The 18,153-nt window shown below is 42.3% G+C and overlaps 1 protein-coding gene across 2 annotated transcripts in view; it reads right to left on the bottom strand.

Annotated features, from left to right (window-relative positions):
- Positions 1-10,070: 10,070 nt before the first annotated feature.
- Positions 10,071-18,153, bottom strand: part of ANKRD50 (ankyrin repeat domain containing 50) — a 45,011-nt gene continuing 36,928 nt past the window's right edge. For both annotated transcript variants that reach the window (XM_081208047.1, XM_081208048.1), the window contains 2 exons: positions 13,689-17,239; positions 10,071-12,973 (listed from right to left, as the gene is read on the bottom strand). In XM_081208047.1, the coding sequence (XP_081064173.1) occupies positions 13,692-17,239 (3,548 nt within the window). In that variant the 3' untranslated portion in view covers positions 10,071-12,973; positions 13,689-13,691. The remainder of the gene's footprint in view (positions 12,974-13,688; positions 17,240-18,153) is intronic.

Below are 18,153 nucleotides of genomic sequence, written 5' to 3'. Positions count from 1 at the left end.
GGACATCAGTATCTGGAAAGGCCACAGGTTCCCTGCCCTTGTTCTAGACCAGGGGCACCCAACCTGTGGCCCATGGGCCAGAGGCAGCCCACAGAGGCCGCTTAACCAGCCCACAAGCCGCCCCCAAACCAAGCTGCCCATTCAGCGAGTCCCCAAGTGCTGCGCTAAACCCGCACAGCGTGGCGCAGGGACTCTCTTCTGTGGCTCTGGAAATTGCTTTTGCACAGGCACTATTTTCAGCATCTGGCATGCACAGAAGCGATTTCCGGCGCTGCAGACATACACAGATGCGATTTCCGGTATCACACTGCACCGGTCTGGCCCACGGAGGATCTCTGTGGGAGTGATCCAGCCCATTCCGGGTAAGCCTTGCTGACCCCTGTTCTAGACTATTCCAATTACAGCAAAGGTACAACATGATAGACTAGGCAGGGTGATGGGAATCAGAGCTTTCTGCTATTTCATGGATCAAATTCCCCCATCTCATTAGATATTTTTTTTTGGGGGGGGGGAATATAAAAGAAAAAAGGTAGACCTGTTACACTGGTTTATTTCCCTCACAGAGCTAATAGCAACTTGGTCAGGGAAACTATGACTATTATAAGGAAAATGGTGTGGGGGGGAAAAGTTCAACGTTTCCCTTGTAATATGTAGTTTGGCCCCATCATCCTGTAGTTCAAAATCATGGCCTCTTCTCCAGTCTTGCCCTTAAGATACCTTTCATAAACCTTCAACACACCCTACTTTACAGGGCTACCCTGTTCAGGAAATAAGGCCCACTGACTTCAGTGGGAGTTCCTCATAGGAAAGTGAGTATATGATTGCAGCCTAAATCTTTTCCATTTCTGACTTGGTGGATGATTTCTTATATGAAAGAACTAAATTGTGTCACAAGAACATCAAGGGGCTCACATCATCTGGCAAGTTCTGTGCCCCATAATCATTTCCAAAGCCCGGGCAGCTTGGAATAAAATGGAAACATTAAAAGCTATCAAAGGAGATTATGTGGACTAGAGAGAGCTTTCGTGGCAAAATGGGAGCACAGAAAATGAAGAATATCATAAATCTTGCAGATAACTCTCCCCCTCCCACATCCCATGTGTATGGTGGAAAGAACTCCTTTATTCCATTTGCATCTGCACACCAGTTTCCATTTAGAATTGTACCTAGAAGTCAATTTCCCACACTCTGAAGGCTGGTGTTGCATATCAGGTAATTGAAAATAAACATGAAGCGAATGAAGCAGAACTTACATTTACCCCAATTTGTCCCTCCACGCTATCATTGCTTGGCTCCATTGAAAGGGAATGATAGCCATGGAACATGCAAGCAGCAAATAACAGCTAAGGAATGTTTAGAACCGGTATATGAAATAAAGCATAAAACACCCTGATGCAGCCACAGCTAGGGGGGCCACTTGTGCAGCACCAAAAAGGAAGAGAGGCATTACCCCCAAAAGGGCACATATCTGTATAAGATCCTATATGATGAATATACAGATCCTATATGATGAGTATGGGACGCGGGTGGCACTGTGGGTTAAACCACAGAGCCTAGGACTTGCTGATCAGAAGGTCGCGGTTCGAATCCCCACGACGGGGTGAGCTCCCGTTGCTCGGTCCCTGCTCCTGCCAACCTAGCACTTCGAAAGCATGTCAAAGTGCAAGTAGATAAATAGGTACTGCTCTGGCGGGAAGGTAAATGGCATTTCCGTGTGCTGCTCTGGTTCGCCAGAAGCGGCTTAGTCATGCTGGCCACATGACCTGGAAGCTGTACGCCGGCTCCCTCGGCCAATAAAGCGAGATGAGCGCCGCGACCCCAGAGTCGGCCATGACTGGACCTAATGGTCAGGGGTCCCTTTACCTTTACCTATATGATGAGTACAGCTGCAGATTTAAGCAGAAGGAATGGGCACCATTGAAATATAAATTATACAGTATTGTTTTATTGGATGTTGTTTTGTTGTAATATTGTGGGCACCACTTTGGTATTGCAATCATAAGGAAGGCTAATCAGTCTCATCTCCAGATGTGAGCTTTGGATGAGTAGCATCAAGACTCCTGCTCTCTCTTTTAAGGATTCTTTAAACCAGACTTGTACCAGACAGCTCTTCAAATAGAGGACTGCTCTTCAAATTGAGGATGAAAAATAGGGCAGTAATGGCTGCCTCTGATCTGATTTGGGGGCCTTGTATCATGATGCAATAGGGGGGGGAGGATACATGCATCTTTTTCTTCCCCCTCCTGGCTGCATGTTTAAAGCAGGAAAGGGGGAATGAGGGGGCACACCCAGACACATCATCTCCTCTCTCTCCCTGCCACCAAACTGCCCTTGGGGTAGATAGCGCTGTTTTGACTCAGGAATGGCTCAACCCAATCTGGCCGAATCCTGGGTCAATGCGAATTCACCAGACTAATTTGGCTGGATCTGCTGCACAGCCCTTGTAGAACCCATTGACCATCCTACCCACAGATGGAATATTATGCACACTTCAGGTTATTTATGGGGAAAGGCCCAATATATGCTTCACCTTTCAACAGCCGTTAGCTGCCTGAATCCTTCCCATTTTCTTCCAATAATTAAGCTTCCTTGTTGCAATGATACAAGCATTGATTGCAAGTGGTACTCAGATTGTATGGTTAGTTTTCATGCCAGCACTGCACTGGCACTGAAGTCACTGTGATGAAATGTAACACACATCATCTGGGTGGCCCACACCACGAAGGGTGATTGGTTAGGGTGAATGGAGCACTGCCCCACTAACCTCAGTCAGCTGACCTGCCTGCCTTCTTACATGCTACCAGTTCAGTGGATGGCACTTACTGACAGCTGCTTCCTCTTTAGTCTCAGTGTTGCTTTCCACTGGGCCCTTGCCGTTGGTATTTCTAAGCGCATGATGAATGTCACTGGCTGGTTCATGGGCGATCGAAGTCCCAGCAAGGGACGTCAGGACCAGGGACAAGATGGCAGGGTGGGAGCAGGAATGGGAGTCCAGAAGCCGGGAGTCAGGAAGCCAAGAGTCCGAGGGTCAGAGAGCTGGGAGTCAGAAGCCAAGGGTACGAGGGTCAGGAAGCAAGAAGTCACAAAGTCAAGGGAGCAAAGAGTCAAGAAACCAAACGCAGCAAAGCAGGGAACATGTTGGTGGCAAAGAGCTGAAGGGAAATGCTGACCTTATATCCCATCCCAGTTCCTGCCACCAGGTGCTGTGAGTTACCAATTGGCCTCACCTGTGAGGCCCCGCCTTGCCTCTTCAAAACAAACTTAGGAAGGCCCCATTCCTGGTCACAGGGCCTGGCTCCTGCATGCACACATGACAATGAAAATGAGGAGCCTAAACACAGCAAAGTGTGGTATCCCCCACTAGCCCCATGCAGCAAAGGTAGTAAATTACGCCAAGAAGGAAATAGTATTTGGGTGTGGGGGTGAACCTCAATAATGTGTATTGTAACTTTTTGCAGCAACGCCTTCCATCTCTACTTGATGAGTAGTGTATAGAATTATTTTTCCTTTGAAGTTGGGGAATATCTTTGCTGCCAGTTAATAAGGTAGAAAGCCAGTGCGGTATATTTAGAGCTTTAGACTAGGGCCTAGAGACAGGGTTCAAATCCTCAGCCATCTATAAAACTCACTAGGTGACCTTGGGACAGTCACTGTCTGATCTACCTCATAGGGTTGGTATGCCATCTATCCTTGGAGGAAAAGTTGGGCTATCAATGCAATTTCATGGAAATATTATTTGGTGCTACTATTACAAGCAAAACATTCCTGTTCTCCTAGGAACCTAATAAACTGCACTTCTAAAGAAGTTCAGGTGGACAAGTGAGAAGAAGAAGAAAGCAGTGTAAGTGCAGTGCAAAGGTTAAAAAAAATCCAATTACTGCAGGAGTAAAGAGGCAGTAGAGAAGAAGCAATGTGATCCAGTCATTAAAGATCTAAAAGGCTGCATAGTAAAAAAAGAAAGAAAGAAAAGTAAATTGGATTTGGTTGCACTTTTTATTGATTTTGTTTTGCTGAAGTCATCCTGCAGAGCTTGGCTTCAGTTGGGGAAGAAAAGCAGAAAACAAAACATTTTTACTGGTTTTACTTGGGCAAGTACTTACCTGGAAGAATGTTATGCTCTGAAAGCAGCCTGACCAGCCATTTCTTGAACATGTGAGGGAATTATTTACCTTTAGATGCTGTTGCAGCTGAAGTACACAAAGAAAAAGAAAGGTCAAGCCTAAGTGGTAATACAGTGTGAAATACTAGCAAATTGCAGAACATATTGCAAGACAATTAAAATCCATTGACAAACTTGGATCTCGCATACATCTGAGACATATGCATCAGTTACCTGCCTTTTACCTGTACGTACAGAAGAATTTTACATATGGAATTCAAGAGTTTGTCACTCCTTTTTATGGCACTACAATGATATGTTTCACATGTTTATTTATCAATACAATTCGTATCCTCCTCATCTTTCAAATATTGGTGAACACTGACCTGCATTATCCTATTTTAGCTTCATTAAGACAGTTAAGGCTGAGAGTGTGTGACTGACAGAGTATCACCCAACAGGCTTCATGGCTGAGTTGAGATTTGAGCTCTGATTTCCCAAGCCAGCTCAAAACATGAGTCATTCCATGACACTGACTCTTGGTGTCCAAGTTTTAGCCTCAATCTGTGGTTTCTACTTTTCATTTGTATATCAGAACTATGATTTAACCACACACAGCCTCATTATCCCCACTGAAATCAGGTACTATTACTACTACAGTGGTACCTCGCAAGACGAATGCCTCGCAAGACAAAATACTCGCAAGACGAAAGGGTTTTTTGTTTTTTGATCTGCTTCGCAAGACGATTTTCCCTATGGGCTTGCTTCGCAAGACGGAAACGTCTTGCAAGTTTGTTTCCTTTTTCTTAACACCGTTAATACAGTTGCGACTTGACTTCGAGGAGCAACTCATAGCACGCGGTGTGGTAGCCTTTTTTGAGGTTTTTAAAGACTTTGGTGATTTTTGAAGCTTTTCCAAAATTTTCCCGACACCGTGCTTCGCAAGACGAAAAAAATCGCAAGACGACAAAACTCGCGGAACGAATTAATTTCGTCTTGCGAGGCACCACTGTACTATTAAGAATGATGTATTTCAAGTATAGAACACCCTTTATTTAAAATCACAGAACAGTTTACAGGCATATGTCAATAGTTGGGTCATTTCCCACTTGGACTTATGGGATATGGTTCTTGAACGGATAAATTTATATCCATTTTAAAACACAAGACTGCAAAAATACCTTCTCCAATGCAGGTCATAATGGCTGTGAACTATCTCCAGTATCAGAAGTTGTATGGCTCTGAAGTTGTATGTTTCTGAGAAGCATGAGTGGAGTGACTGCTCATATATATTCTCTTAAATTGTCAGCAAAATCGGAAAATGTGAGTGAGGAGACATCTGCTAGTAGAAACATTAAGAGGTCCTGTTTCCCTCACTGGTAGCTCCAAAGAGTTCTGGAGATTATGATTTATACCAATACAACTAAATTCCCACCACACATTGCAAAAAAGTTCTGGATCTTCTAAGCCTCTGGAAACTTTTATATACTGTGGGTTATCTTTTCTGGAACTGCAAGGTCCACGCAGCCTATTTACAAATCTGACTTCAGCCCAAATTTGCCAGCTTCCAAATGAGAAGTTCTGATCAAGTGCCTATTTGAGAGGTGAAAATTTTCCTTGGACAACAGTCCTTCTTGACATTTGAAACACAAAAAGAACAAGTTAAAGAATGAATAAATGGACAACCCCAATTGGTTATAATATGCGGATGGAACAGTGGGAACATTTGTGAGAAAAAAGTTAAAATACACATTGTACTATGATTTAAAAGAGAATTTTTACAAAATGATTTATTATTGATACCTAACTCCTGAGAAGATATTTAGAATGTACAAAAATGTTCCAAATGCTTGTTGAAAGTGTCAAGAGCATGAAGCAACATTTTAGCATGCCTGGTGGATGTGTAAAAAAGCTAAAAGATATTGGATACAAAAACATACATACAGAGGATTTTGAAAGTTAATGTTCAACTGAAACCAGAACTGTTCCTACTGAGACTTATGGATATACAGTTAGAAAGATTATGGGACTTTTTCAATATATGATTACAGCACAAAGATGAAAAGATTCATCATTACCTACCATGGATGAATGGTTGTTAAAATTATTCGACTTATCTGAGATGGTGAAGTTGACGTGTTTAATCACAGAAAAATCATTGTCAACGTTTACTAAAGATTGGAGGCTGCTTAGAGACCCTTTGTGTGAAAAAGAAAATGAACATAATATTTGGGTTTGAGGACTGAAGAGAATATCGGTTTATGGAAAGTGGATTTGTGGGTGTTTTCTTGGAGTGGATATGTTGAATAATTTTTTACATATGGCTGACAGGTGAAGAATGGGAAGTTCTCCTTTTTCTTTTGTCTTCATCTGCTCCCCTCTTTCTGCTCTGTGTTATTATTTAGTTTTTTAGCCTTGATAAAAAAGATATCTGATGATGATTAATAATAATAATAATAATAATAATAATAATAATAATAATAATAATAATAATAATAATAATATATTATTTGTACCCCGCCCATCTGGTTGGGTTTCCCTAGCCACTCTGGGTGGCTTCCAACAAGGATTAAAAATACATCAAAATAGCACACATTGAAAACTTCCCTGAACAGGGCTGCCTTCAGATGTCTTCTGAATGGTAGTTGTTTATCTCTTTGATATCTGATGGGAGGGTGTTCCACAGGGTGGGCGCCACTACCGAGAAGGCCCTTTGCCTGGTTCCCTGTAACTTTGCTTCTCGCAGTGAGGGACCGCCAGAAGGTCCTCGGCACTGGACCTCAGAGTCTGGGCAGAATGATGGGGAATCTTTGCATTCCCCCCAAACTTCAGTAACATTGACTTTGAACATTTCCCAACTACAGTTCCTGCTGTAATATGTATTCCAGAGGAATTCATAACTATGCAAGGCAGGTTAATGCAACCATTTCTCCACCACTTTTCACCTTTTGCTATCACATTATGTATTTGTCATCTACAGCAATTTCCATTTTTAATGAGTACCACTTCTGGAAAGGGCAGATAGTGAACTGAATTTTAAAATATTGTGACTATGACAAGGAGTGAACCTTCCAGGCTTGGTGGTGGTAGTTTTCAATAACCCTCACAACAGATCACTGGATTTAATTTTCTTCTCTCCATATATAAGCAAAACATTTTAAGGGCACACACCATTTCCCAGCAAGTTGTTCTGTTCTGCCAAGTCTCTGCAAGATTGAGTATGCATTTAGATGAATAATTTACAAGTCACCTCAATCAATATAAAAAAATTAAGTGCAGAGTACTCAAGTCCCCACAAGCAAAACCACCTCATCAAGGAAAATTATTAGCACACCTCTAGAGTCTACCATATAGATATTGATTATTTAATTATGTAAATAAGGCACAGCACACAAGTGAAGTTTAAAAATTAATCAGAGCTGGAAGGAAATCCAAGCCAATCTATTTTGGCTTCTTGTTCTAGAACATCACACATCAACCAATGTGCATTTCATAGAATGACATAACCCTTCACAGGTAAGTGCAAATATTGTAGCTCACCGAGCTGCACATTTAAATGTGTCATGGTACAACAAAAATAATGTAGCTAGGCCAAGCTAGTTACTCAAAAGGTTTTGTGTAGCACCTTGGACAACAGGCTAGTCACGTTACCCTCTGCCATTTAGGATATACAGGTCATACCTTGGTTTTCGAACAGCTTAGTTTTGAAACGTTTTGGCTCCCGAAAGCCGCAAACCCGTAAGTGACTGTTTCGATTGGCAAACTATTTTTGGAAGCCGAACATCCGACGGGGTTTCCAATAGGCACTCCTGCAGCCAATCAGAAGCTGAGCTTTGGTTTCCGAACATTTTGGAAGTCAAATGGACTTCTGAAATGGATTCCGTTCGACTTCCAAGGTACGACTGTAGATGTCTGACTGTGCTTTCTTGTGATTCAAAATCAGAAAGTACTGATACTCAAAACATCTGTATGAACAACTGTGGGTTGTTTGGCATATTTGCTTAAACATTCCATTTGAAATCAGCTCCATTTTCAAACCCATCAACACTTTCCTCCTTAGATGCCATTTGCCTTTGCTTAGATTGGGCTCCTACCAATAACTCATTTTCAGGTTGTTGTTGTTGTTTTTTGTTAACTCTGGGCAGGGGGAACTGAGGATGAAAGCCATATTTGGTATTAAAAAACCCAGATTTTGTATCATGCATCTGACACATATTAACTCAATACAATTTTACTTCAGTTTTGGAGCATACTTGTAAACATATTGGGACTTGTGTTTGGTAAATGTGCTGAAATCTCTACCTTAAGGCAAGTTCTCTATGAATCCAGCACAGAGTTAGTTCAGTAATTTTTAATAATCACTTTTGGTCTTATAACTCATTTTGGATACTGACAGGCCCTTGGGTCGTTAGAGGAATCTCCATAACACAACAATCATGCAAAATAAACGATGGAATTTCTTTTGAAACATGCAAAATAAATAAATGCAAGTCCTGAAAATAACTATACAGTATTGCACTATACAATCTCTATCATATATATACCCCAAAACCTATTATCATCTCAGGTGACAATAGATATATAAATATGCTATCAATGGACACCAGCTTTGATTTGAATCAGTGCAATGTGGATCATTATAACGTGTTTATAATGACAGATAAAATCTTCACAGAATTTCTATAAAACTTCTCAGAAGATAATAAAAACATTGGCACACGTGTAGGCTTTTTCTACTGTGTATCCAGTTTCTGGCATTGGAACGCTCTCCAGCATTGCAAAGTTGGAATCTGTAACCATTTCAAGCTTTCACTACTGTTGTTCATAAGGACTTTGAAAAGCTTCACATAATTCACTCTCCCAACTAGTCCCAAATGCAATTCACAAGTCAAGCTGTCCTAATATGCATAATAAAAGATATTTATAAGAGACAAGAGATATTTACAAGGTTTGAGCATACTACACCAATATGGGCCAGACCGCACTGGCTGCCAATTAGCTTGTAGGCCCAATTCAAAGTGCTGGTTTTGACCTATAAAGCCTTAAATGGCTCAGGACTGCTATACCTCAAGAACTGCTCTCTCCATATGAGCAAACCCAGACCTTGTGATCACTACCCAAGGCCCTTCTCCATGTGCCTCCTTCACTTGAGGTCCCTGAGGGCGGCAACACAACAACGGGCCTTGTCTGTAGTGGCTTTCCATTTGTGGAATGCTCTCCCCAGGGAAGTTGGCCTGGTGCCTTCAATATATATTTTTAGGCACCAAGCAAAAACAGTCCCCTTCAACCAGACCGTGGGCTGATTAATATTCTAGGGGACCCCTGACCATTAGGTCCAGTTGTGACCGACTCTGGGGTTGCAGCACTCATCTCTCTATTGGCTGAGGGAGCCAGCGTACAGCTTCCGGGTCATGTGGTCAGCATGACTAAGCCACTTCTGGCGAACCAGAGCAGCGCACAGAAACGCCATTTACCTTCCAGCCGGAGCGGTACCTATTTATCTACTTGCACTTTGATGTGCTTTCGAACTGCTAGGTTGGCAGGAGCAGGGACCGAGCAACGGGAGCTCACCCCGTCGCAGGGATTCGAACTGCTGACCTTCTGACTGGCAAGTCCTAGGCTGTGTGGTTTAACCCACAGCGCCACCCGCATCCCTTCGGTTAATATTCTATTAATATTATAGAATAATAGAATAGCATTAATATAGAATATTAATATTCTACAGCTTTTAAAATGTGTCTGCAGAAAGGAGTTATTGTTTCACTGTTTTAATTATTGACTCGTTTTTATCCTGTATTTTGTTCTGTGAACCACCCAGAGATCTTGTGATGAAGGGCCGTATATAAATCTAATAAATAATAACAAGATACCACATTGCGTGTCCACATCCTTAACAGTATGCCATTTCCAAGCATGTTGGTACCTTTGTACCTAATATCGTTTTGCAGAGGATGAAAAAGGAGCAAGCAAATTGAAAACAAATGTCTGCTTGAAAAGCAAATATATTTATTATGCACTTTCATATACATAAGGATTTTTGCTTAATATAATACAAGAAATAAAATAAAAATTTTACAATGTGAAATTCAATGTACATTATAGGCTATTTACAATCCAATCCAGAAAAAAGTCTTAACTGTGCACCATGTTATTTGAAGAGTTTCAATGGAGGATAACGAGCATGAACAGACATTTGCATAGCAGCATAGTTGACAAGAGAAAATGATGCTTTAAGTAAAAACAAAGCCATTTCCCAATACTGATCATGACAAGGGTATCACTATAGTGTAAGATGCTAAGGTTTCGACAGGTAAATTTGCCATTCAATTCCCTTTTCAGGTGACTTCCCTGGCACACATATGGTACAGATATTAATGCTCATCAGTCTTTTCCCTAGTCTCCAATTATGAATTGTGACACTTTCTTTAGTTTCCTCTAGGGATGATTTTGGATAATAGAGGGAAAAGAAAGGTGAAAGCAGAACCATAGATACAGAGATTTGTGAAACGAGAAAAAAAAGTAAGAAGTCTTGAATTCTGCTGCATTATAGCTGATCAGCCCTGCCAAGTCATGGCTTAGCAGAACTGAGCCACACACATCAATTCACAATTGCAAAGAAGACAGACCTGCCAATAATTCAGGGTGATTAATTTTACCTTTTTTTGAGAGAGAGGCCAGAGAAGCCAATATATTTTTAAAAAATCATACATTAAAGCAATGCGGAACAATCTCACACTCTTGTCAAATGGATATTTTTAAACAGAGAAACGCATGCTGCATTCCTAAGCGTTTCTGAAAATGTGCAGGAACTTTTTTTTAATTATCTGAAAGGTAGCACTTTTCAGCTGACCTTCCTATAGCTGGTGTCTGCGTTTGGGCATGTTACCACCACCAGCTCTTTTAGAGACATTAAGATTATAGTCTGCTGAAAATCATGAAGACTTCTGCAATGCGTAGCCTTCTTGTGAAAATGGCCAGAAATATCACCATCTAGTCACAAGGTACATACTGTAATTTAAAAACACACAAATAAACAAATAAATATAATCTCAGCGACAGCTGAGATCCAGAGAAAAAGGCAGCCTTTAGGGATGTCTTTCTACAGATCAATACATCTAACATGAAAGAAGAGCTATATTCTTGTGCAGTGTTGAAAATATCCAGTACTTAAGTTCAGAGCAAGTTGGGAGTAATGATTTGACACTCTTACCAAGCAACATTTTTATCTCCGTACTTAGGTCAAGAATGGGGAACCTTTGGCTCTCCAGATATTAAGACTGCAGCTCCCATCATTCCTGACCAAGATAGGCCTGATGGAGTGGGGGAGATAAAAGATCTGGCCTGCCAGACACTAACGGTTCTCCACTCCTGTTTTACATGTAGAAGGGTCCATATCCAATCCCTTGCACTTTTAGATAACGCAGGGATGGGGAAACTGGGCTTCCCTATGTTCTTGGACTACTACACCATTGGCCATGCTGACTGGGACTGATGGGAATGGGACGTCTGAAGGACCAGAGGCTCCCCACCCCTGAGTTAAAGGATCTCTGTTACATGGCTGGGAACATACAGTGCTGGACTTAAGGGACCTAAGACCTGACTCCACCTGGAGCTATTTCATATGCTCAAAAGCAAAACCAGATAAGTCACTTTGGGTTGCCCTGGGCAAGAGAAAGCAGCTAGCAAATTTAAATAGTTACCATCATTTGAGTGGGTAGTATGAAAACTGGCCTCGATGCTGAAGAACTGTTCCTTCATAAACCACCTTCAAAACAAGTAGCAGAGACAGGACCCAATAAATTGCATTGTTGTGCTCCACCCCAGGCTGAAGGTAAGTACTGAAGTTAGCCAATACTGTCACAAGAGTTGCTTTCCTTATGAGAAACATCTGAACAACACAGAAAACCAACTGTACATTACAGCAATGCAAATGTGATTTTACGTGTACAGAAGAGTAGCTTGTGTTTTGAGCCAGTTTACATCTTCAAAATCTGCCCCATGTTACATGTTTGCTGTGGCTTCTGTTGCTTTACGTTCCCACGAGCAGATACAGAATGCAATGCATAAACCAGATTCTCCACAGACTCAGACACTGATGTCTGAGACTGCAGTTGTGATTTCTGAGCTACCACAGGTGGTGTCGACTGCTGCTGTGGCTGTTACCTGGGGATGGGCCAATTCACATTATCTATTCTCCATGCAAAGAGTATTCTCTGAGGACAGATGGGGTCTTTTATGTGGATTACCCTGCAGGAAAACAACAAAAGGTCTAATGGCACCTAAAGTCCTACATCAAAAGTATGCCGCAACACTTCTAGAAGTGGGTTCAAATAATTAACGGGAACTCTAGCTTGGGTCAATGGAGGAGGGGTTCCCTTAGTCTTTGAGGTGACATTGAACATTCCTTGTCTGTTTGACTGTGTGCAGAGTTTCTTCTGCACATGAATGTAAAATAAATACAGAAAGCATTGCTGTTTGTCACAAAGTCCACTGTGGCACATTTACACTGATAAAGCCTTCTGGAACAGAGAACTCAAATTTCTAGCTCTTAACAACTTTTCAGCTGTGTGAGTGGAAATACAACGTATCTTGTTCTGCTACTGAGGAAGAAAAGAAAGTGCTTATTCTGTGTAGTAAGTACAAAGTACACAAAATAATTTTTTTTTTCTGAAGCACAGAAGGTTACATTTAAGAAGGCAGCCTTATTTTTTTTTTCTTTAGGCACATTACAGTAATCAAGGTAACTGTACTGCAGTGATCACATTCGTAATTTTCAATGTGGTTCGACAAGCAAGACATGCTTTGATTCCAGCCCGGGTGACAAAACATTCCAGGCAGAAACTCTTCATTTTATTCATGGTGTCATGGAGCTGCCTTGAAAACAAAAACAAAACAAAACATAAAATTGTTACATTCTAAGTAGATCATCTCAAAACTATGAATAAGCTGCTGTATGTGGCAATCTATCTCATGTAGTCGTGATCATTGAAAATCTTGTACTTTAAATTTGCTTATGCATTTTCTTTTGCAGGGATCAAGTTTGAAATGATGACACACACAGGGTCAGATAGCATGTTATTATGCTGCTTCCAGAAACAGCACCATGCTAAGCAGTACAACTAATTAACAATGGTAGCTTGGCCATTCAGTATGAGATAAAATTCATCTTCTTAAAAATATATGTGAAGCATACACATCAAATAACTCATGTTAATAATAATAATAATAATAATTTAAATGTACACATAGCATCCAGACATTGGTCAGAGGTGGCTGACAGATTGGTGTGCCAGCCAGTTATCAGTCAGTGCTTTTGAGCAGAAACTGAGCTACAGGATCCCACACTCTTATTGGTGGGAGTTATGCAGAGGCATTGGAGAGAAGACTATTGTTATCAATGTGGATGCAATATGATGAGACTTACATAGAATGCCTCTGGCCAATTAATACCATGAGCATGTAAGGTACTGATCTGGCTGCCCCCTGCCTCCAATCCTCTGGCACAATGGTCTTTGGTAAGGACATGAGGTCTTCTCCCCCTTAGCTATTGATGCCTATCTGCATTGCCACCCTGCTGAAAGTGCCTCACCTCTTACAATGGTGTTTCTTTCTTATAGTTGAAGCTTGGGTCATTCCCCTCAATTTGAAGTTTTAAGGCTTGCTTAAGGCTCAGCTCCGTCTCTGCAGAAGGATAGCCTTCCAAAACTTCCTGATGCCCTCGATCCTGTACTGTTCGTGGGACAGAAACTCTGCCAAGAAAAACCTGATTGCTCTGAAGGTGGTAGTTTGGATTAGTCATTATTCCATTTCTCTTTTTCTGCTCCCCACTTTGTTGGTGGATCAGGAACTGCTGTTGAGACCGGCAAACTTCCTGATGGGCCGGAGGGACTAAAATTTTACACTGAGTGTCACTAGGCATTGATTTAAGGGGCACACCGGCCCCACATTTGGCAACAGGTATCCTTTTATCAAACTGAGTCATTTCATATTCAAGGACTTTTGGTTGAGAGGAGGTGCTCTGTTTCACCTTTTTCCCAGCGGACCCGGATTTGTTGGAATTCTCTGTTTTCCCCGTTTTGCTGGCTTTTGTGGATTTCAAGCTGGGCTTCACCTGGCTCCATTCAAATTCGCTGTTTGGCGAACTATGATTCTGACTTAAGGAATGAGTTGTGGAGGAAGGAGAAACAATAGACTGCCTACTTCTACTGCGGGGTAATGAATGCTGCTGTATTTGTTCCGTAAAGGACATACTGTGGAAGCTGTCGATCGGTACTGTCTGGGCAGTTGCTGTAGATGAAGTTGTGCGTAGAGAAGAGTTTTTTGAGCTTTTCAATGAATTATTGGATAAGGAGGACTTTTGCCGATCAACTGTCGAATCGGGAGATTCAGAAGGAGAACTAAAGGCATGAGCTGGCCCATTAGACAAGCCACGCAAAGCAGGCTGCGTATCTCCCCCACCAGTGCTTCCCGAACTATTGGATTTTATGGTTAAGGATTGCATCTTTGAAGATGCCGATTGCAAAGGTTTTTGTTCCATTGTATGGACCGGAGAAGGAGTGCAGCCATTTAGAGTAGAAGCACCATATTTTTCCAGTAATTTAATTATCTGCGTGTGTCCATTTTTTGCAGCCACACGCATAGCTGTGCGCCCAAATTGATCCGCATGATTTGGATCGGCACCGTGCTCCAGTAATATCTGCACAACATCGATGTGCCCTTCTTGGGCTGCAATGCAGAGTGCAGTAGCACCCTGATTGCACGTATGGTCCACTAGGGCCCCACGCTCTATCAAAAGCTGAACTACTTTGACATGGCCCTGCCACGCGGCAGACTGCAAAGCTGAGCGTTTCTCATTGTCTGCGGCATTCACATCAGCATGGTACGTGATCAGCATCTGTACCATCTCCACATGGCCCTGCCAGCAGGAAACATGGAGCGCTGTCCTTCCTTCAGCATCACTGGCTTCGACATTTGCACCGTTTTCTAAAAAATACTCAGCCATTGTTAGCTGGTTTTCTAGAGCCAAGATATAAAGCGTTGGCCGGCCATCAGCATCTTTGTAATTCACATCAGCTCCGTGACTGAAAAGTAGCTCGACAATGTCTCTATGGCCTTCTAAAGCAGCAACACGGAGAGCGTTTCTCCCATCATAGCCCCTGTGATCAATGTTAGATTTGTTTTCCAGCAAGGTCTGCACACAATCATAGTGACCTTCCTGGGCAGCCAATATAAAGGCTATGCGCCCGTCATTATCAATTTCATTTGTTCGAGCACCTTGTTCTATAAGTGCTTCACATATCAACCTGTGTCCTTCAAAAGCTGCCATGTGCAAAGGTGTCCATCCTGCATCGTCCCTATGATTCTCATCCAGCCCTCTATCCAGCAGAGTCCGTACTACTTCAACATTGCCTTGTGCAGAGGCTATACTAAGAACCGTCCGTCCTTCACTATCAATGCTATCCACAGCTGCCCCCCAAAACAAAAGAGTATTTACAACTGATGCATGGCCCATGGAAGCTGCAGCAAGAAGAGGAGTGCGACCATTGTTGTCCGTATGGTCTACATCTGCTCCGCCTTCCAGAAGCAAATCAACAACATCTACATGTCCTTCGTAGGCTGCCACTAGCAGTGGGGTCATGTCATCTTTGTCACAATGGTCCACCTCGGCGCCCCGGTCAATTAAAAGGCTCACAACTGAAGCATGTCCTTTACTGGCAGGTACACAAAGAGCAGCAACGGAGAGGGCAGTCCTTCCATCCACATCCTCATGGTTTACTTCTGCTCCGTGGTCCAACAGATGCTCCACAATCTCTTTATGCCCCATGTATGCTGCTGCAATTAAAGCAGTTCTACCTTCATTATCCGCTTTGTTGACCTCAGCCCCATGTTGCAACAGATTCAGCACAATATCTTCATGGCCTCCCCAAGCTGCTGCTCTCAAGGCTGTCCGACTGTCAGCGTCTGCACAGTCTACTTTTACTCCAGCATAGAGGAGTGCAGAAACCACCTCGGTATGCCCGCCCCAAGCTGCCGATCGCAGGGCTGTCCACCCATCATGGTCCGTGTGATTTATGTTAGCGCCGCACCCAATCAAACAGTTGACAACTTTGGTGTGGCCTTGCCGAGCAGCTAGAGTAAGTGCGGTCTGCCCATGCGTGTCTTCAATCTCTAAATCTGCTCCTCTGGAAACTAGCAGATTGACTACATCAAGATTGCCACTATATGCAGCGTTAGCCAAGAGTGTTCTACCATTCGAGTCACACTGGTTTACCGAAGCACCATTATCCAATAGGGTTCGAATAGAATCTTCTCTTTCCAAAGCCTGCCGTACAATGCAAGATGTCCGATCGTCCTCACTGTTGACATGAGCACCGGCTTTTACCAGCAACTGTAAAACTTCTTGTTCTTTGGGGATCAACGTTGACAAAGAGTCCTTGACAGGCGTACCATTCCAGATCATCCACAAAGCCAGTTCAGAGGTTTCCAGTTGCAAGTTGGAATCAATTAGGTGCAAAGCAAATTCTTGAGCCTCCAGAGGCGATAACTCCTTGGCTCGACAGGTGTAACTCATTGCAAGCATTCTGTGCCCTTCTGCTGCGTTGCACAAATATTTTTGTGTACAGTGCTTTACATCCAACAGCCATTCTGCAAAGCTGTAGTGAAAAAGGATCTTTGTGTTTCCGAGACCATCGACAAGAACTTTCGACAGAACATCTAGCTTGCGCTGGAAGTCCTCCATAGATAATGCCATGTTTTTGGTCCATACTGCATGGAACAATTCAACTGTAGTTAGTGGCCTGCAAGCAGCAAGGATTACATTCAGAATAGGTTGGACCTTTGCAAACTGTTTTCTCACAAAAAGTCTTTGACAAAGCCAAAGATAGAGGCCGTTGAGTGTCCCAGGGATATCGCGGATTTCTCGTAACATGATAAAGTTTTCCACTACTCCATCTAGGACACGCTCGAGATACAGAAAACATCCACTGCTTTTAATGTGAAGCTGATTCAACATTTCTGCAGTTTCTTTTGTGAGATGTTGTCTCAGTGCTTCTTCTTGATCTAAGCGATGAAGAATATACTGTTGGACATCTTTCACGATGTAAGCCTTTCGGAGATCATCAAGGCTTATCTTTCGAAAGCCTATAAGAAGAAAGGAAAGAGGGGAGGAAAGTAAGTTTTTCTGAAATTTAGTTGCAAAGAAGCTTATAATCGTTCACTGTATTTTTGCTGTTCTTAAGACAGTAGAAACATTATTCTCCTAAAAAAGTGAAAGGGAGATGCCACTGAAAAGGTCTACCTAGTCACAAGAATGTAGTGCATATGTGCCATCTACATGCTGCTGAACCACCACTCCCATCAGCCTCTACAAGCATGGACAATGACCAGGAATGATGCGAATTGTAGTTCACCAATATCTGGAGGGCCAAAGATTTCCCATATCTGATGTAGCAGAAGGACAGAATATGGTGTTTGATTTGAAGATATGAGCTCAGTGTTGCTGTTTGCCCTTGGAAATAGTGTCTGGTTTTGGCTTTCCTCCCAGAATTTTTTTTTTTTTCAGACTTAGAAAACATTACACAGTCTGCACGTACTTTTCTGGAACCAGTTCCAGAATGAAAGTAACAGCAAAATTTCAAGTGGATGAATTTAAGACTGCTTTTATATAGCTATTGCAATCTCAGCTCTCTTTTTGCAATCAACTAACTTCAGCTGTTCTGGTTAGTAATTTGCATACTGTTCCTGAGAATCACCTAATCGCTAACGATCTGTGGGTTTCAACTTACGATGGTCAATAAGGCCAAATTATATTGTGGGTGAAAGCTGTTAAATGATCAACAGTCCACCCCAGTTTAAACCGTGTATCCAGGGGGCTATAATAGTTAGGTTGCAATTGTTTTGAGTCATGTTTATTGTGTTTACAGCACTCTGGGATCAAAGTGCTCCACTTTCCAATAAACCTTATTTTGGGGTATAATGGGATAAAGGAATCCAGCTGGAATGCTCAAGTCCTATGGGCAAGAGTGCTGCAGTAATACTAAGGGACACGAGAGATT

Source organism: Podarcis bocagei (assembly GCF_964188305.1).
Source record: "Podarcis bocagei genome assembly, chromosome: 9".
Lineage (NCBI taxonomy): Eukaryota > Metazoa > Chordata > Lepidosauria > Squamata > Lacertidae > Podarcis > Podarcis bocagei.
Note: the sequence above shows the minus strand (reverse complement) of the source record. Positions and strands in the feature narration are given on the sequence as shown.